The sequence below is a fragment of the Daphnia carinata genome, chromosome 2, assembly GCF_022539665.2.
Source record: "Daphnia carinata strain CSIRO-1 chromosome 2, CSIRO_AGI_Dcar_HiC_V3, whole genome shotgun sequence".
NCBI lineage: Eukaryota > Metazoa > Arthropoda > Branchiopoda > Diplostraca > Daphniidae > Daphnia > Daphnia carinata.
Genome location: NC_081332.1, coordinates 5,906,779 through 5,925,971, shown reverse-complemented (window position 1 = coordinate 5,925,971; position 19,193 = coordinate 5,906,779). Strand labels below are relative to the sequence as shown.

General features: G+C 38.8%; 4 protein-coding genes across 5 annotated transcripts; 2 read left to right on the top strand and 2 right to left on the bottom strand.

The window, feature by feature from the left end:
• Positions 1–419: 419 nt before the first annotated feature.
• On the bottom strand, positions 420–1,330 carry LOC130686651 (transmembrane emp24 domain-containing protein 3-like). Its single transcript, XM_057509789.2, has 3 exons — positions 1,050–1,330; positions 744–989; positions 420–662 (listed from the first exon to the last, which is right to left on the bottom strand). Exons 1-3 carry the CDS (start codon positions 1,203–1,205, stop codon positions 429–431), a joined length of 636 nt encoding a protein of 211 aa, XP_057365772.1. The 5' UTR covers positions 1,206–1,330; the 3' UTR covers positions 420–428.
• Positions 1,331–5,019: 3,689 nt separating this feature from the next.
• Positions 5,020–8,013, bottom strand: LOC130686663 (T-complex protein 1 subunit epsilon-like). Its single transcript, XM_057509803.2, has 8 exons — positions 7,767–8,013; positions 7,192–7,417; positions 6,623–7,014; positions 6,275–6,424; positions 5,902–6,207; positions 5,563–5,700; positions 5,319–5,499; positions 5,020–5,258 (listed from the first exon to the last, which is right to left on the bottom strand). Exons 1-8 carry the CDS (start codon positions 7,869–7,871, stop codon positions 5,134–5,136), a joined length of 1,623 nt encoding a protein of 540 aa, XP_057365786.1. The 5' UTR covers positions 7,872–8,013; the 3' UTR covers positions 5,020–5,133.
• A 111-nt stretch (positions 8,014–8,124) lies between these two features.
• LOC130686638 (E3 UFM1-protein ligase 1-like) lies at positions 8,125–13,876 on the top strand. 2 transcript variants are annotated; one of them, XM_059494233.1, is made up of 14 exons: positions 8,125–8,290; positions 8,483–8,870; positions 8,938–9,127; positions 9,185–9,334; positions 9,399–9,574; positions 9,630–9,815; positions 9,882–10,034; positions 10,097–10,317; positions 10,387–10,522; positions 10,580–10,738; positions 10,815–11,193; positions 12,827–13,035; positions 13,106–13,341; positions 13,425–13,876. In XM_059494233.1, exons 1-14 carry the CDS (start codon positions 8,211–8,213, stop codon positions 13,471–13,473), a joined length of 2,712 nt encoding a protein of 903 aa, XP_059350216.1. In that variant the 5' UTR covers positions 8,125–8,210; the 3' UTR covers positions 13,474–13,876. The 2 variants fall into 2 exon arrangements, with proteins under 2 accessions (XP_059350216.1, XP_057365753.1); XM_057509770.2 differs by lacking the exons at positions 12,827–13,035; positions 13,106–13,341; positions 13,425–13,876 and adding an exon at positions 11,257–11,565 and having other exon boundaries at positions 8,126–8,290.
• A 3,030-nt stretch (positions 13,877–16,906) lies between these two features.
• On the top strand, positions 16,907–18,447 carry LOC130686647 (uncharacterized). Its single transcript, XM_057509783.2, has 5 exons — positions 16,907–17,226; positions 17,297–17,639; positions 17,705–17,870; positions 17,930–18,067; positions 18,129–18,447. Exons 1-5 carry the CDS (start codon positions 17,199–17,201, stop codon positions 18,330–18,332), a joined length of 879 nt encoding a protein of 292 aa, XP_057365766.1. The 5' UTR covers positions 16,907–17,198; the 3' UTR covers positions 18,333–18,447.
• Positions 18,448–19,193: the final 746 nt, after the last annotated feature.

The following is a 19,193-nucleotide window of genomic DNA, read 5'->3' as shown; positions in this document are numbered from 1 at the left end:
TGATCAAATGGTTTGCAGAAGATTCTCGCTTGAGCTATTTCAACAAATGTATTGACATTTTCTTAACTGAACAGTTCATTCAAGTCAAACGGTGGTCATCATTTACTTTTACATGAATCGACGATCAGTTATAAATGAATCAAAATTAGGAGGCTGTTTCTAAGAACAATCAGACTGGATTGCAACAGAGCGGTGTTTGATGGAGGGGAAAAGAGACTTTACGTCAAAGAACAGCACGATAGGAGCCGATCAGGATGCATTCGTTCCTATAGATTTTCCTCGTAAAGTTACTTTCAGTCAAGGTATTTTCCAGAGAAAATCATTCAAACAGGTTTTGGGAATAATAATAAAAAAAAAAAAAAGGAAAAAAACAAACCAAAAAAAAAAACAATAAAATATATGGCTCCTATTCGAAATAATAAATACAGTTAACTAAACATCATTTGGGATGGTTTCTTCTCACTAAAAAAGTTCTTAAGAATCACAACTTGACCAATTCCTATAACAATAATGGCAAAAGTCTCTCCAACTGCCCAGAGAAAGACTCTTTCATTCAGATCCTCTGCTCGTTTACGACCCTGAGACTCCCTCAACCGATGGTGTGTCTGATAATCGACAACTTTGTTCAAGTTCTCATGAAGTGAATGAGATGATGATTCCATCTACACAAAAAAAAAAAATTGAAACTTGATAGTACTTGATATTTGATAATAAGAGTTATAATTAATAGATTCTGAGTGTACCTGTGTCATAGCAGTCAGGTGTTCGCCAACTCCTGGCAATGGATCTTCTGCTCCGACTTGCCAATCAACATACACCAATTTGTGGGAGAATGTTGAAAATTCATTGGAAAAGCATGCTGCATAAACACCTCTAATGTCTGCCTTCTTGGAAAACGAATCATATTGTTTCTTGACTTCTCTGTATAATACTTCTTTGTTAGGAGCGATTAATTCAAAATCAATGTCATAATGGCCACCAGTGACAACCTGTGCACAGCAAAGATGTGTTTTAGAAAGAACTATTCACGAAGATCAGTTTTAGCGTACCTGAAATTCAACTGTAAAGTCTGTACCCGCTTCGATCTCTTCGTAGAAACATTCTCTTGCATTATCAGGCAATTCAAAAGTCAATTCTACAGCTAAAGAAACGGAAATGCACAGGAAGAAAAAGAAAAGTGACTTCACACTACGATGGCTGTTCATTTTAGTTCAAGATTGCCGGCAAAGGCGTAATATCTTTAGTTTTGGAAATCGGAATTCGGAAGAAAACACTTGGCGGTTTCTGATATCCCCACGTCACCTTACGCTGTTTGACAAGTGGAAAAATTCAGTTTGCAACGCCATCTAGTTAGCGGTACATCCAGCAAGAAAATTAACAATTACTGACTTCAGTTAACGAAATTGGTATTCACATAACACCTAATTTACATTGCTGTATGAAACAAAATAGGTTGGACTATCTTCTCATCAGTCATAAAGGTTTTCTGGCTAAATGAACATGGGACAAGCTCGTGATGAAACAAGAGAACACATATGGTATACGAAGACTTTTGGGTGGTTTAACCAGTTTTAACTCCTCGAGTCTAGCCAGTGACGATTGAAGCTGTTGCCAGTGGTAATGAATCTATTTCACGTTTCCCAATCGGAGTCATCATTGCCTTCGAAATACAAAAATGTGTCTTTCAGGAATAACCCTTAAGGAAAATCGAATTCTACTTTTGCTACTGTCTATCTTTTATGTAAATTTAGAATTTTTCAGAAATTTATTCAACTAGTTCCTATTGAACGAACACAAAGTGAGGAAACGCCTTCTGCAGTTTGATAAGATATATAGTTGCCACACCAAGAACGCGACCACGTCTCACGATAAATTTACTCGATATTTCAGATAATAGTAACTGTACTCAGCAGCCTAATAGCACATGGCTGCAATACGGTAAATAATCAATTGCACCTCCTACCATCCAGCGTGGGACTAGAATGGCCTCATTCCATTTGACCTCCATTACATGTAATTTGGGGAGACATATTTTCTTCTGAAGAATTCGAAATGTTATTATATGTTAAGCTTCTTTACAAGATGCTAAAACAACGCTTTATTCTCATTTCCTGTGCGTCGTCTACTGAAGAAGAAAATGGACGCTTTTGTTTCTCTGATGTTAACATAGGTCTTATCCCAGCGAATATTTAGTTTTAAATAGAATTACGTGTACCTAAACATTGTATGTAAAATGATTTCGCGAACTTTTAATATGTTGTTTATTAAAAAGTGCTTTAATAAAATAAAAAAGGTTGTTGAAAGAAGCCGAAAATACATGGCATCTAATTTTTTCTTCCGAAGCAAAATTTGCACCAAAAATAACATTAGTTTACAACACATTTTACCAGTTGAGCACGAACACTGAGCTTTCTCGAATTTGGGACTTTCTTATCAGCTTTAGGAATTCGTCATACACCTGTCGGTTTCGACATATTTTTTTGAGCCGTTCAATTTGATTAACTTTTCACGGGAAATAGAAGTTCTGGGATTCCCCACGAATTCCTCAAACCAGCGATGATTGAGGCAACGAAGATAAAATAACATTTTAATTTGACAAGGGGATGTTCTGCATAGAAAAAAAGAAGTTGCACGATATCCTTCAAGAGATGAAAAAAGGGGAACGTCAGCAGCTGTGAGAAATAGCAAAAAGGAAGATTAAAAAAAAAAGAACACATTTTTTTCACACAGGGAAGTCTTTTGCCACAGAGTAGATTTGACCCACTTTATCTAGAGTACTGGAATCTTTTTTTTTCTAGAATTTGCAGTGGATCGTGATGCGGTCTTGTTATTGCTGACAAGGTGCTGTTAACGGTCGTGGTATGCAGCGATACTAAAGAATACTTTTGCCTAAATCTAATTTTTTCCACCATTTCTATGTAGTTTCCTTATTGGCTTGATTCCACCAGTACATCCACCCATAAATGGAGGTTTTTTTTAAATTTAGGACAATAGTCTATTAAAAGCTATTTATATTTCGATAAACGTACTTTCTTTTGTTTTGTTCGTTGGTTTTTTTTTTGAAAAAAAGGGCCCACAAGAACACTTAAGTTGTCACATTTTCTTTTAATATTTTCCGTCTGCTAGTTTGGTTTCTTCCGCCTGTCGTGATGCTCTTACTCACTTCCACGAAAAATGGAAACCTTTTGATCCTCCACGGAATCATTCCAAACTTTTGACTGTGCCATACGTGGGTATAATGATGTGCTGGAATAGACGTGCTCCAAAAGGGATTTTGACAAGTTATTCGGTAGACTACACTGTACACAGGACGAAGCAGTGATGCAATTGTTTGACACTTTTGCAACTTTCCTGGGATGATACGGAATCTTGGAACATTTGGCGGTTAAAGAAAATCAAATTCTGAAGAAGTATGTCAGCTGTGATATCGCCAACTCGTCAAATCAAACTGTAAGAAACAAATCAAGCAGAAGTTTAGCTTAGACTGTACTGAACACATGTCTTAAATTTGAAAATGAAAAATAATCATTCTTTCCTTTGATACTCAAAACCACGTTGTTGTTTGAAAAAGAACGAGGACCGCTTATCTAGACGAACTCTCATGTGGCTCATAATGTTCTTCCGACTGATCTGCAAATTGAACGAAAAGGCGAATATTTGATCGAATGCACTGTGCTCATCTTAGGGCAGGTAATCCATTGCCAACCTTTGAAAATTGCTTTTGCAGGCACGAAACAGCTGTGTCAAACAAACGCCTTGGTGAAGATGTCCAGTGCATTTTAATAGTGATCCTTGGAAAAACTTGGTAAGAGCAGACGTCGGGCTAAGGGAGCACGGAGTAGTGTAGCGAAAGAACCAGTGCTTTCAGTGGTAGCAAGACAACTGTAGAGCATTGACCTAGTAATACGTATTTATACTTTTTTTCGTTGAAAAAGGGAATTTGCCTCACTTCGTGTAACACAGTTTCGTGAAATTGTGCTAGGGGGCTGTAAAAATTCCCATGCACGCTATAGTTGGGCCCAAAAGGCTGGCAGATAGCGGATCAGTGGGCAAGTCGACAACATGTTCGAGTTTTCTGAGTTTTTTTGCGTAGGGCAATGGACGTCCACCCACGACCGCACAGAGAAACTTCCCGTAAGAGAATATAGACTATTAAATGACGAAAACCAAACGCACGAATTTGATCCCATTTCTTGACCGAATTTCCCAGACGCTGTTTGAGAATCTTGCGTTCGGAACGTCATGGCTTTAGAAGACATCTTGATGATGTCGTCAGCCTCAGCTGCGTTACTGTTGTCTTTCTTGGAATACAGAATACAAAATTGGCTGTCGAAAATCAGGTCCGCGATAGCCCGTAAAAAGTAGTCCATTGCTAAGTCTTTTTACCATCCTCTGTGTGTTATGAAATAAGATTTAGCAAAGAAACCTAAATCTTTTTTCTCCCTTCTCGCCTAATGTACTCCCTGTTTGTCTATGCGGTGTGCACCACTGATAGCTGAATACCAAAGCCTTCCTTTTTTTAAATTTCTTTTTCAGAAATAGGATTTCATATCATTAAAGATTGTCCGATGAATTTAGCGGAACGGGGGATTTTTAGCTACTGGGGAATTTATTGTTATAAGATGTTTCTTCAAGATATTTTTATTCAGTGAATTGCCATCGTGTTTGAAATAGAAAACTGAAACCTGTTTTGTTTCTGACCTGGAATTTAGCTTATGTCCAATATGGCATTATGACATACTGTAACTCACAAAAACTATCCCATTTGGAAATAAACGTGGTCGATTTCGTGCCGTTACTTCCAAATAAGCGACCGCAAATAGCTTTCGATCCATCAACCTACTTTAAGAATATGAAACTGCTGGGTTTCTAAACTTGCAGAACGCACGATACAATTTAATCGGTTTTGTCAACTCAACTGTGACACTGCTTCGTAAGAAATCGAGAATTAAGGCGAATGTAACTGAAACTGTTTGAAGCTAGAATCGGAAAGTTTTATTTCAAAGGCTGGTAGACAAGTTAATTACAAAACAAGCCGAGCGTTTATTAATTGAGGCAAACAGTAAAAAATAGGAAAAAAACCTAATACAATTGATGCCAAGCAATCGACTTTGTGATAAAGTCCGGGAAACCTCAATAACCATCGTCTGGGGAACGGACGTCATCGATTTTGAGTATCATCTTAACCACTTGAGTGGCAAGAAGAATCTGTTGTTTCTTGCTATGAAGTGTTTCAATGACGTGTTGCTCTTTCATATCTGCAAGACGAAATATTACTTACTAGATACTCCTTTACTTTAATTACTGCATCAACTTACCGGCTGTGCCTTTGCATAGACAGTCGATTCCAAGAGCAGGGTTATTTTCTGCAACTTGACGAGCTTTAATTTCCGTTAAAGTGTGGATGGGATTGAGACCGGAGTTTTCGGCCAGGGCAAGGGGAATTGATTCCAATGCATCTGCAAACGCGCGGAATGGATACTGCTCCAGAGTTTTGATCTGATGGGAAAATAATACCGTAAGACTTGGCCAGAAAAAAAAATCGCAGATTCAAAAACTTACCGAATCGGCTTCCTTGGCTACCGCAATCGCACAGGAGATTTCGGGAGCTCCACCTCCGTACACAATGCGGTTGTCTCGAACCAAATTGCGAATAACGCAGAGAGCATCATGAATACTACGCTTGGCTTCTTCGACAATCTAAATAGATAGAGCATTTCAGAAAATCTAATTAACTATAAAAATGTAAGCACTTCCACCACTGCGAATCGCTGACAAGCAACGAAACTATAAAATTGTGTCTTGTACTTTTAATTTTGCATGGTGTCTGGCTAAGAATCTCAGGGGTCAAGACTCTTAGAATTTTTCCTTGCCCTGTTGGAAGCAATGAATAGGAGTTACCATCTTGTTGCCACCACGGATAAAAATGGTAACGGCCTTGGAGTTGGTGCATTCTTCAATGACCAGCATGCGATCCTTTGTCGTTCCAAAACATAATTCTTTAACAATTCCAGCATAGCCAAGCTTGTCTGGGGTGAGTTCTTCGAATCGAGGAACGATACGCCCTCCAGTGGCAATCGCAATCAACTCAATTTCGGGTCCTCCAACCCAACGGACGGCAGGGAGTTCACGCTGAAGAAGCATGTGGTTTGCTTCGTCATCGAAACCCCACTGGCAAATAGCTAAACCAGCCCCAGAGTCTTTCACCTATCAGACAACGGTAGAAGCGATAAAATCCAGTTTGCTTTTTGATTTAGGTATAAATTTTAATTACCTGCTTGACCATTTCTTCGAATTTCTCGTGCTCGTACTTTCTCAAATTTTTGTAGTCTTCAACCGAGGTGACATCCAACTTATGCTTGGTCTTGGGTTTTGGGGGTTCGAACGGACAGGTAAGGATGGCAATTTTCACATTCTTCAAAACCTAAAAAAAATAAATGATTCAATTAAAGAAACCAGAATAAAAAAATGTGTCATCTGTATCAGTGTGAACCAAACGTATGTATTAGTTGGCCAATGGTTCGAGATGACTATTGTATAGCACGCTTGTTATACAGACCCAAGTCAATTTCAACTATGGCCTGTTTTATTAGGTGCAAGACAACTTGAACAGGAATCTTACCTTAGGCATTTGAGGATGAGAGAAATCCTTGTCCACAATGACACCTTTAACTAACATGGTATCCTCAAGTTGACCACCGACTTTGGTCTCCACTTTGATCAATTCAAAGTTTACATCACGGGTTTCCATATCGGCAACGGCTAACACAGCATTAACCGCGATTTCGGCCATATGTCGATGGCATTTATTAATGATTTTAGAACCAAGTGTAGTCATCGCCGTCTGAATAAGTGGCTCCAAATTGTTCACGTCCAATGGAAAAGTCTCTGCACTTCGTTCGAGGCTTTGGATTGCACAACGTGCAGCCATTTCAAATCCATCAGCAATACGGATAGGATGTACACCTTTGTCCAGCAAGTGTTCCGCCTTCTCCAAGAGAGCTCCTGCTAGAACTAAAATAGAAAAGTTATTTTGTATGTCAGTACTTCCACCAAGGCTTACTGCTAAAGCAGAAAATATTTCAAGATGTCTAGTACTATTGATTTTGCATGGTGTCTGGCTAGGAATCTCAGGTTAGAAGACTTCTAGAATTTTTCCTTGCACTGACATAACATTTAATTTGAACCTACCTACTACACCAGTAGTTCCATCACCAATTTCATCATCCTGAGACTGGGACAGCTGTACAAGGAGTTTTGCAATCTGATGGTCCACATCCATCATTTTCAGAATGGTTGCCCCATCATTAGTAATTGTGATGTCACCATCAGCCGAGACCATCAGTTTGTCCAATCCTTTAGGTCCCAAGGATGTCCTTAGTGTGCTCGCAACTGTTCTCGCTGCTAAAATATGAGACTAAAGTACAAGTACAATTACTGTCATGTCAATTCCGCTGTAATAAGAACATAAAAAGGTTTGCCAATGCTCCAGGTTCATATTGATTTAAACTGCATAATTAATCAATAACTCGGAACTCATTTACTATTTGCCCAGACAATTGTTACTTAGGACAATGGTATGGATCAATAATAGGCCAAAGTTTGCAACAGAAATCACTCAAGTATAAAATATTAAGATATTATAATGAATAGGGAAATTGACCAGGAACAAGTCTTTTGCTTTCAAAAACATCATGCTACTTTACAGAGACCAATTAAATCAAACATCACAGAATACAAATTCAAATAGGTGAACAGGGGCTTACTTTAATAGCTGCGTTACCGGTAAGTCTTTTCTGCTTGTCTTGGTCTTTGATGATAATGAAGGGCCGCCCAAACTCATCGAACGCCAAAGCTCCCATCGAGGCCATTTCACGACGAAAGTTTTAGGTTTCTGCGACCTACGATGTCCAAGATACGATAGGATGAGAGCACTCCCTTTCGAAGTACCAAATCGTATGACTAGACAGAAAACGAACCCCGGCTGACAAAGAGGTATGCTTTCAACCTCGTGACAGTTACGTTGGGCGTGTAGCGGACGAAAAAATGACATCCGACAGTGTCAGACTTCCCAAAATATTATTTTACGCTGAAAATTTTTTAGGGCAAAAGTCGTCTGCTCATTGTTTCACGTCACAACTCGTACGTTTCGAAATCAACAATCTCGTTTCCATAAGAATATTAAAGAATTGTTCGAATCAACGATCATAATGGCCTCTTCCGACTGGATCGAAGTGCAAAGACTTGCGGCCGAATTTCAGCGAGCCCAGCTTTCCAGCGCACTTCAAAAGTAATATTTACGTTACTTGTTTTGGTTTCTAGTTCAACCATATGTTATCCTTAGATTTCTTTTTTGTTTTCAGTTTTGATAGTTTAAGTTTGCTTTCCCTTCCTTTTGTTTAGTCGTGTAACACCATACATTATTAAGATTTGCCTGGCAAAACAAAGATATTAATGTTTATCTTTGATTGTGGTATTGCAGGCTCTCTGAGAGAAACTGCATTGAAATAGTTTCCAAACTCATTGAGTTAAAGCTCATTGATGTATTTTACACCAATGATGGCAAAGAGTATGTCACTTTAGATCAGCTATCTAGGGAAATTTGTGATGAACTCTATCTGCATGGAGGAAGAATAAGCTTAACAGAGCTTGTACCAATCCTCAACATCAGCTACCATGCTATTGAATCTAGGGCACAGGATATAAGCCAAACTAAACCTGAAATCCATTTAGTGTCTGGTCAGCTGATAGATGATGACCATTTAGATCGCCTTGCTGAGGAAATTAATGAAACCCTTCAGCAGTCAGGGCAGATTACTGTAGTTGAATTAACAAAACAGTATGAATTGCCAATTGATTTCATACTTCAGGTATATAAATATTTAAAAGGTTATAAATGTACAAAGGGAATATGGTTATGGTCAATACCCTATGCAGCAAATTCGCAAAAGACTGGGTACCATTATACAAGGCCAGCAGGACAAATACGACCACCATGTCTTCTTCACCGAAGGCTTTTTGGCGCGCAATCGAGCACGTATCCGGGGGGCTCTATCTGCAATTACTGTTCCTACTTCTGTTTCAGCAATTATTGCTCAAAATAAGCTTCCCGAACGCCTTTTTTTCGGTAATAGGTTATTCAGTACAAAACCATTACCTTTCCTTAAACGTTGAATTCTATCAGCTGTTGCCGATGAGCTGATCAGCTCAAAACGAATTCAAGCATCGTTAAGCGGAGGCAGACAAGCCAATGTAGCTACGTTCATACCTGATGTTCATTCGCGATCTCAAAATGAATGGATCGACAATTTCCTGAAGCAGAACGGTTATCTTGGTACAACTAATTGCGTAGAGACGTTTCATAACCGTCATATGACTCTTGTGATTTTCCTTTATAGAATATGCAGCCCTTACCCGACTAGGATTAGGTGATCCTAAAAGCTTTTGCCGAAAACGTTTCAGAGAAACCTCTCTTCTTTATCTCTCAAGCTGTTGCGTCGGTAGTTACATTTTACAGCAAATAGAGGCTGCCGTCGAAGAGGCTCTTATTTCCCAATCTTGGGTGGAAGTGCTGGTATATTGCAAATAATGTACATAAACTATGAGTATAATTCATAATATTTCATTAGCCCCTGCTGCCCAGTGTATTTGACGAAGAAGATGCTGAACAAATTATTCAGCACGTGCTAAAGAACAGCCAAAATTTACCTGGAAAAGATGCGCTTGTGATTGGACATTCAGCAGTCACAAGTAATGCGTTCGTCCAAAACCTAAGGCTCATATTTAAGCCAATGATTGAAGAAAAAGCAAGTGAGGTATCTGTTTCTATTTTGCCATAAGTTAGAAGTTACAAGAAATAAGGTAAGTTTTTGTGTATGTAGGTTGTGGCATCTGGAGACTATCTCCAATCTCTTGCAGATCAGCGTAATGCCAAGGAAAAATCGTTCAAACCGGAGCAGAGCAACGAAAAAAAAGATCGGAAAGATGAACGAAGGAAAAAAGCTAATGAAGGCAAACTTGGTGGGGGCACCCAGGTAGTAACAACTTGACTCAATTCATTTAAAATTCTTTAATTGCAATCTATTTTTATTTGTAGGGCAGAGAAACAAAAACTAGGGCTACTAAAAAAAAGTATCAGAAGGGGAAAAATGACTCTGATGATGAGGGGGAAGAAGAATTTGTTGGAGGAAGTAGTTCTGCCTCTACCGAACTTCAGTTCATGTCCCTTGATGAAATTTCTAATGTTTTGAGAAAACAGGAAAACTTGTCTGATGCACCCGACGAGTTCATCGAAGACATTGCGCGGCGTCTTTATCCGTAAAGATAGCCATATATCTGTTTGTTAGACTCAAGAGTGGTTATTAAACTTACTGTCTTTATCTCTAGATCATTGCAGTCTTCGTTCCAAGAGGCAGCCCGGCTGGCGTTTGAAGCAGTACTATCGGCAACATCAGGCCAGAGACGGCAAACCCACAGTGAATTGCAAAATAAAGTGCAATTGTTATTGCAAAATATAAAACAGGTATGGCTATTTTGTGGCATTCTTTCACCAACATGTTGAAACTTGTTTAAATTTTAGGGTGAGAAGGCGATTCAGTTCTTTACTTCATTAGATGTACAGCAGCAGCTTGTTCGCCACCTACTCAAAACAGCTGGATCGGAGTTAGTTAATGAATTGGTTTCGTACGTATCCCAGGATACTAATGTCGCAAACGATTCGAAGGACCTATCTCCTGAGGTATCCAATATTACAGTTTGCTGATTCTACTGCTCAGCGGTTGTAACTTTCTCGTTTGGTGGTTCGTTGCTAACAGGCCCGACAAAAGATAATCAATGGCTTGCCGCAGAATATACGGGTACCGCTTCAAGGACTTCACAAAGCTAGCCAAGGAGCAAGCATCGAAGAATTTCTTTCAGAAGCTGATGTGGCCCTTGCAGCCTGTGATGTCGTCTTGCGCAAAGCGGACAAAAAGAAAGACAAAACAATCCCTATCCAGCAACGTCATGTGCTAATCGAGCAGCTTAATGCAGCACAAGATGCTGCCTTAGTCTTGCATGTGGCTGTTCTTTTGCTTTTCCATACTGTTACCCAAACCGTCCTGACTGCTTCAGGCCGGTTTGTCCCCCAGATTATCAGTTTCCTCCAATCGCACTTACCGCAGCCTCTTGGAGAGTCGCTGTCTGAATTGCAAGGTAATTCTATTTACATTCTATCAAAGCAGTGTAGGGTTGACGTCAATTTTGTGTTTTAAACAGGTTTGGTCATTCAAGAACTAACACGCAAAGGGGATGAAGAACTACTTGAAGCAGTTCGTCAAAAAATGGAAAAACTTATTCCTCGAATTCGTGAGGCTGCTGTCTCATATAAAAAATCGATTGCCATACCCCAAGAGTAAATTTTATGTTTCAAATTATTTACCTCTTAAGTCGAGTTTCGGACTTGAAAAAGCTTCGTCGTGTGAAAATTCCACTTTACAATTACGGACGAATTCCTTTCAAAGATTTTTATTATTATTTTGGGTGATGTATGAGGATTATTAATACAGTTACTTCTTTCCCTCAAAAGACTTGTTGAATTTTTTCAGGGTCAGTTTGCGACGATTTTGCGTGTAATATTTAGAATTCAAGACACAACTCTTATCTTCTTTCAACTCATCGTGATGCGTAACAGCCCTAGGTAATACGTCCACGATAAACTTACCTTGACGTCCACGACGGGCCGTTAGTTAAAGTTGTAATGAATGACCGTGACCAACTTGACATGCGTTGAACTTAAAAAAATAATGAATAAATACGTAGAAAACTGTTTTTTAAAATTATTTAACAGGTATTGGCTGCTGCGGGAGCCAGCGTTTCCTCTCAAGTTCGTATACGAATCTCTTTTTAATAAACGCTAGATGGCACTGTCTTGACTCGGCTTGAGCCATCTGTAATAGAGTGCTGGAAGTGGAAGTGGAGCAAAAGAAAAATCCATGTCTCACTTTCTAATCGTGACGTCAATTTGAGCAATTGTTGTCGGTACTTTCACATAACCACACTTTCGTGTAGCATGTTGGTGCGTTTGGTATTTAGTTTACTGAATTCCTCTCTTGCTTCGACGTTCTCATTTCTTGTTTGACGTAATCTTGCTCATGTGGTCATTTTACGTTGAGTCGCTGATTTGGCTATACCATATCGCACTCTTCTTCAGTGATCGATCCCCACCAGCAAAAGCTTGGTGTTTTCTTCAAACTTCTTCACCCGCATTGCTGCTTCAAGAACTCATTTTTGAAGGTTGAACAAGCTGTAGTTGATTCAAGCAGCAAAAGAAAGGGCGGAAGCTGTTTAAAAGTGAAGCCCACTGACTGCTCCCACTGGAAGGGGGTAGGAGAGTTTATAAGGGGGGTTCTTAATCAGGTCAAGTCCTCTCCTCAAGGTCGCTGTACATTCCCATTCTGTCCATTCTGCTTTGAAATCCTGCCACTGTCTTCTCCTTTGTGAACCAAGCATAGGCTCTTCTTGAATCTTCATAGTTTTGGTTGTCCCTTGTTCTGATCCACTCTTAAATTTCACGTTCGCACGTCAACAACAATGGGAATTCTGCTTGCCAAACTGTGGAATCTTTTTGGAAATGAAGGTAAAAAAATAAAAATAGCCTGATCCTATTGAGGCACAGCTATTATTTTGCCCAGCTTACATTTTTGAGAAAGTCACTAAATCTTCGATAAAACTATATGTAAATTATCTTTGATTGGGGTTAGTTGAACCAGTCAACACATTAACAGAATATAGTGGGTAATCTGAATGTACAAATCATTAAACATCTTGAATTTTTTTTAAATTGCAGAACACAAGATTGTCCTTGTTGGCCTGGACAATGCAGGAAAAACAACCATTCTTTATCAGTTCCTCATGAATGAAGTCGTTCACACATCACCCACTATTGGTTCAAATGTTGAAGAGGTCGTGTGGAAAAATATACATTTCATCATGTGGGACCTGGGAGGGCAAGAATCTCTTAGAGCTGCATGGAATACCTATTACACCAACACAGAGGTAATTTTTGTTGTTTATCTTATATAATTTGAGTTCTTACAATTTTGATTTTTGGTGTTTGTTTTTGTAGTTTGTAATATTAGTAGTGGATTCAACTGACAGGGAAAGGTTGAGCATCACTCGACAAGAATTACATAAAATTCTAGCCCATGAAGAGCTTCACCAATGTGCAGTTTTAGTTTTGGCAAACAAGCAAGATGTCAAAGGCTCCATGTCCGCTGCAGAGATTTCTCGCCACCTGAACCTGACTTCCATAAAGAAACACAAGTGGCAGATTCAAGCGTGTTGTGCACTTACTGGTGAAGGGTAAGCATTTCATACTTTGTTATATTTTAGAATTAGATGTTATCAGAATGCATTTATTATTTTTGTTTTGTTTTCTGAATCAGGCTGTACCAAGGGCTCGAATGGATCGCCAGTCAGATTCGCAAGAAGTAGAAATTTGGCGGGAGGGGAGAGGGTTAGACATAGCGTTATTTAAGTCGTCAAAACTTGACGTTGTATAAATCTAGAATGCTCTCCGAGCAGGGTCCATATCTCATGTGGAGAACTCGTGGAATCATCGTGTATTAGTTCGAAATTGAATAAGCTGTTCCTTTGTCTAGAGCCGAAACATTTTCGGAACTGTACAGTCATCGTGTGCAAATTTTTTTCCTAATGTGGGCTTTCCTTTCAACCAATCTATGTTTTTTACGTACGTGTACAGTTTTTTTGCGCGCCGATCGACCGAATCACAGGCATCTACAACCACGATGAGCTCACCATAGTTTCATTTACTTGTGAATGCCGCTCGTGTATCGAAAAAAACTAGCCGTAATTTCAGTGGAAATAAATGAAGCATTTTATTTTTCGACTAAAACGTGTTGTTTATTTTATTTCCTTGTTTCGTATGGGTTCCTTGGCACGTTTAGGGCTACATGATTTTGATCTCCTGTCTTACTTCCTGGTAAAAAAAAAATAAGTGACCAGTCAACCCCAAAAAAATTCTAGGAAGAGATACAATGAAAGTGGGTATGAACATGACCAACCGCGGACAGTAGTAATGATTCAGTGGCTCTTTGAATTGTTATTATTTGATGATTGTTATTTTTTCTCTTCACGGCGGGTTTGCTAACAAAACACCAAGTGATTTTTCTTGTTATCCTTGGGCAAGTATTGAAAATTGCTTGCTGTAATTGGCAGATCATTTTTTTCAAATGCTATTGCATTACGGTAATTGCGGGAAATAATTTTTGCTGTGTTTACTAATGTCATTAAAAATACGTCACAATTCGTCTTGAATAGGCGATTCCTTCCAATAATCGATAAACAGGGGGGTGACTTAACATATCTAGCGTGGATTCTTCTGTCAGGAAAGTTGCCACATATAAGGTATCAAGTATCGGTAACATTTTAATTTCTACTGACGTTCTCATATGGAAATTGAAATCAAAAACCTGTCTTATGAGCAGAAAGGTGTGTCATCTAAACATGACATCAACATCCCCAAACAAAGTGCAGCCAAAGGTGTGTCTTACAAAATTCCTCATGTGGTGATGAGAAACGGTAAATGCTCTTTTGGCGAATTAACAGCGTGATTCTCAGCTTAGGCCTTCCTAACAAAGAGTTAGTGAATAAAGTAGAAATAGTAATAGCTGAATTTTGACTTTGCAAAGAACAATACAAAAAAAATGAACGCTCTTATTGCCGGAGAAAAAAAACAAATGCTTTTCCAATAACGAGATTAATTAACGCGCACTTGTCTGGCAGCACTGAAGGGCAAACAAATGTCGACGCTCACGTTTTTTAGTGGAGGGTGGGGGTGGTTAAGCATGGAATAAGACACACATTTGGATTACCGAAACAATAAACATCTCTAAAGAACATAAGTGTGTAAGTGCAAGTGAAAATCCTTTTTTTGTTAAATATGAAAATGTGTAAATATTGTTTAAATCGTATTTGCCTTTTCCTTTAGATGTTTATATGGAGCCATTAAGTATACACAACAGCTCGCTAGATGGAGTAGGATCGTCGCCATTTTCATTCACCCACAACTTTGCTCTTTCTATCGACTTGCTCCAGAGAAGAACATGGGCGCTTCGCAAAAAATTGATCGTTTTACATCAAACCATCGCCAAGAAAGTCCGGCGGCAGATAATTATTCCCTATCCATTTTATTCTCAGCCTAACTATAGTCGTTCAACAAAAACCATATAATTACATTGTAAGCAAGATGGATTAGAAATCACACATTGGTGTTGATCACTACCTTTCATCACGAATGGAAAATGGCTTCCAAACAGAACACGTTTTCGCTGGCATTTAGGCAAATACTATCCAAGTAAAATCGTAAGACACATGTCATTATGCCATGGCGATTACTGGAAGACTTCACGGTGGGTACGCCTGCTAAAATTTATGGAGTAACTTTGATGATCTTACTAGCAAACAGTAATGGCGTGACAAAATCAAAAGTGAGAACAATCGTGGTTGGGAACGGCTTCAACGTGGGAAACGAGACTAAAATTATTTGAACAATGTTTTCATTATTTACCAGTGTTATGCATGAAATCAAGTGACCAGCGGTTTTCTCACCATTCTACCCATTATTTTCTTTTTTAAGATGGGGATGGGAGAGTAATTTTCCCTCCATCGTCAAATAACATCCAGAAAAGGAGTGATTGAGTTGTACTCCAGGGGATTTCCGAACTTTCAAGTTAAGGGAAGTTAGCACCATTCTGTTGCACTCGCTAGTTTTAACTCACAAAATTTTGTTTGTTGTATCTACAGTAAAAAAAAAGAAACACGCTATGCCACGAAATTTGAGTATTAATGTGAGTTTTATTTTTCCTTTTAAAATTTCGATTTCAGTGACTTGGTGTGGCTTACTAACAGGGAAATATGACCTTGAGAGGCTAATTTATTACCACTTACGGGTGCATCATTATATTTATGTAATCAACGTCACGTTTCTTTATGCTTACGTTGGTGGTTAGACAGTCGACATTTTACTTTCCATGAAACCGTCCGATTTCCTGTAGTTCTATTTATTTTTCAAACTAGCACATCTGGGAAAATGAGTCATAGAGCAACAACAAAACTTTTGCGTACCTCCACTCGCAAATACCTTACCCATCCTCCATTCGAAACAAGTTTTCCTCCATTTTTTTTTTCTTATCTTTTGTCCTACAAAAAACAAGGATGTTTTGCAGAGGGTTGGGCACGAAGCCAAAGATCTCGCGAAACAGTTTTTTGACGAAATGAGAAAACAGGTGTTTCAACTGACCGCTCCCTGCAGCTGGTAATTTTCTTAAACATTTTTTTTTTTGTTTTGTTCATTATACAAGATATCTAAGCATGCTTTGACATTCTTTCTTTTTCCACAAAACAAAAGCGTTTGCCCTTTTTCTACAGCAAAAGTAATTTCTACTTGAAAATTATTCAAATGAACTGCTTTCGGTAGGAAGAGAGAGCAAAGACAAAAAGGAAACGAAAAGAAAAAGAAATTGTAAATTAACTTACCACGCTGTTTGTCTAAAGTTGGGGATTTTTTTTTTCCCTTGGCATAGACGTTTGTTACAATAACAATAAAAGGCAACACATACTACTGTTCGTTAGAGTATATCGTATTTCAAGCCAGTTGAGTAACTAGTATGCTGACAGTTTTATTCCTGCAACTCCATTTGAAATATTAATAAGGGCAACAGAATGTGTAAACTTTATGTGTTTTTTTTAGTTCGCTCATTCTTTTGACACACTGAAATACCATAATGTTTAAAGTCTATGCCGGTTGCGATCGTGGTATTCTTTGATCATCTATAGCGATGACTTGATGACATTAAATCCTTTAAAGGATATTCCATAACGTTTACGACAATTTTGAAGACAAGTTTGTTCTGATATGAAAAAGGTCATGGGACATCTGCCCTCAGCCAATTTTCTACCAATCCGACCCGTTAAAGGCAGTCCACGCTGCCGTAGGCCTGGGCTGCCATTGGTCACAATGACGCGAATGTGAGTTGACACGCCCCCGAGTATAAAAGGCCCGTGACCCTGTATGGCCCGTAAACAATTTGAGGAGTCAGTGTACTAAATCGGTCCTGGTCGAGATAACCGGGTTTACAATTGTTCCAACAACATAAAAAAAAAAAAATTCTGCAGCCACGAAATCCTCGTATTCAAAGATGGTCTTTGTCAACGAAATTGAACCCGGTAAGTGGAGCCGAAGCGTGTTTTTAGAGCTTAGAATTAAAATATCTGTTTATCTTTGTTTTCTTCCTAGAGTTTTCTTTCAAACTCTATGAGGATCCTTTCGACAGTGGTTATTCAGATGCCAGTGGGGAATGCTCGCCATCACCGAGTTCACCACCACCGTCTCCACTGTCGGACGCCATTCGCTTTGTCTATTATCCTGTTGTGCCATACTACATATTCCCGTTCTTTCCACAAAGTGATATTCCACTTAGCATCAGTCCCGCATTCGAGACATTAATTGAGAAAGAGAACAATGAGTTTGATCCAACTCCAGTTGTTAACAATGTGACTATCGGTCGACTTATCAAATGGACATTGCCGCCACCTACAATTCCATATTTCCCATTGCCTAATTGGGAACCAATGCCATAGTAAAAACGATACAAGTTTCCATTTTTATTCTTGTATCGTAATTTTTTTTCTTTTTTTTTTATAGTGGTATGGAGCAGTTTTGGCAATCGGCTTTTGCTTGGTTCTTTCGTCCGTTATGGTTCGGCAGTAACCATCTTTGGACTCTGCAGCCCATCTCTGCGCCACCAGCTGAAGACGAATGGGCATGGCACGCCATTAGTTATTCAGCTAAAGTTCGTTTCCAATGTCAAGTAAGTCTATACCCGATGCTAACGATGATGGGACAAATTTTTAACACACGAGTTATTAGTACAAACATGGATGGACATCGATGAAGGGCCGCGTGGTATTTTGGTACCGCATGCGTCGACATAACAACGTTATCGTTTCCGAAGCTCGTTTCAAACTTTACGGGCAACAGTGCAATCGTTGCCACAAAAATCGTCAGGTAAATTTTGAGTTTTATTACATTACTTGAGTGCACATAATTCAGGTTTTTTTTATTTTAGGATTTTTTGACTCCATTGTGGTACCATGAAGAAATCGAAAATGCAATTCGTTTTCTGGCAACAGAGGTAGCCAAGACGTATTATGGCGGCGAGAAGCTTCCTGTTCCTCGCAGACTTCGTCAGGGCAATCCTAGTAGACTTACCCACCATGACCCAACTAGATGCCAGGCATGTGTTGAAGGTCTTTGCGTTATACGCTTTTGATAGAACATTGAAAAGAAGTCAATGTTATTTTTTTTTCTTATTTTTCTAACATCATGTGTTCAGCATGTATCTTTTAGTCACTTGTTTGTATTATGTGTGCGTCGGTTTGGTTTATAGAACCAATAAAAACAAATGATTTTTATTAGAATATCTTAATTGTTATTTTCCTGAATCGACCATGGAGAAATCTCAAACCTGTTCTTTTACTTTGAGATGAAAGATGACTAATGTGGTTTCGTTTTGCACCGCTCTTAAAACAATTGGAGTAGACTGATGTAGTTTTGCATCGCTCCAAAATTAATGGGAGTAGACTAATGTAGTTTTACATAATGCTACGAGGCAAACACGCAAAATGAAGGGAATGTTTGTGTAGACACGGTGTTCCAAGCTTCACACGATTTTATGCCTAGAGGCTGATTCGGTCATAGTTGTCTCTAGAACAATCCATACAAGCGTTACAATTTGTTTTTTTCTGTGCAAGAAAAAAAAAGATGCATCTGTTGATATTCCACATTTTTTTTTCTTCGCGACCTTCAACATTTTCCCCCTTTTCAAAAACATTATAGAAGCACATGATCACCTCCCCCCTTTCACTTTCTCATGAAGTTCAACAGTCATCTTCCTTCTACATTGACAAGTCCCGAGAGACCTTAAACAGTTGGACATAAGCCTTCCTCAGAAATTTACGGAAAGACATGAAACCCCTCACCCTCAACTAACTTTTTAAACCAATAAATCTTAATTGGAATTAACTGGCTAGTTTTTTTCCCATTGTAATAGCGGCCATTTTTGTTTCGGTTTCATGTTTGCCCTCAAAGATTTCCTTCGATGCTTGGTTTTCACTTCATGTCAAAAACAAAG

What these genes read in the sequence shown, in the direction of transcription:
- LOC130686651 (XM_057509789.2), bottom strand. Translation starts at nt 1,205, where the DNA reads ATGAACAGCCATCGTAGTGTGAAGTCACTTTTCTTTTTCTTCCTGTGC. An exon ending in ACTTTACAGTTGAATTTCAG is followed by an intron (nt 990 to 1,049) that starts GTACGCTAAAAC and finishes TGCTGTGCACAG; the next exon opens with GTTGTCACTGGTGGCCATTA. An exon ending in ACCTGACTGCTATGACACAG is followed by an intron (nt 663 to 743) that starts GTACACTCAGAA and finishes TTTTTTGTGTAG; the next exon opens with ATGGAATCATCATCTCATTC.
- LOC130686647 (XM_057509783.2), top strand. Translation starts at nt 17,199, where the DNA reads ATGGTCTTTGTCAACGAAATTGAACCCG. An exon ending in AATTGGGAACCAATGCCATA is followed by an intron (nt 17,640 to 17,704) that starts GTAAAAACGATA and finishes TTTTTTTTATAG; the next exon opens with TGGTATGGAGCAGTTTTGGC. An exon ending in GTTGCCACAAAAATCGTCAG is followed by an intron (nt 18,068 to 18,128) that starts GTAAATTTTGAG and finishes TTTTTATTTTAG; the next exon opens with GATTTTTTGACTCCATTGTG.
- LOC130686663 (XM_057509803.2), bottom strand. Translation starts at nt 7,871, where the DNA reads ATGGCCTCGATGGGAGCTTTGGCGTTCGATGAGTTTGGGCGGCCCTTC. An exon ending in TGGAACTACTGGTGTAGTAG is followed by an intron (nt 7,015 to 7,191) that starts GTAGGTTCAAAT and finishes TTTCTATTTTAG; the next exon opens with TTCTAGCAGGAGCTCTCTTG. An exon ending in TCGAAGAAATGGTCAAGCAG is followed by an intron (nt 6,208 to 6,274) that starts GTAATTAAAATT and finishes GTTGTCTGATAG; the next exon opens with GTGAAAGACTCTGGGGCTGG.
- LOC130686638 (XM_059494233.1), top strand. Translation starts at nt 8,211, where the DNA reads ATGGCCTCTTCCGACTGGATCGAAGTGCAAAGACTTGCGGCCGAATTT. An exon ending in TTGAAGAAAAAGCAAGTGAG is followed by an intron (nt 9,816 to 9,881) that starts GTATCTGTTTCT and finishes TTGTGTATGTAG; the next exon opens with GTTGTGGCATCTGGAGACTA. An exon ending in TGTGCACTTACTGGTGAAGG is followed by an intron (nt 13,342 to 13,424) that starts GTAAGCATTTCA and finishes TTTCTGAATCAG; the next exon opens with GCTGTACCAAGGGCTCGAAT.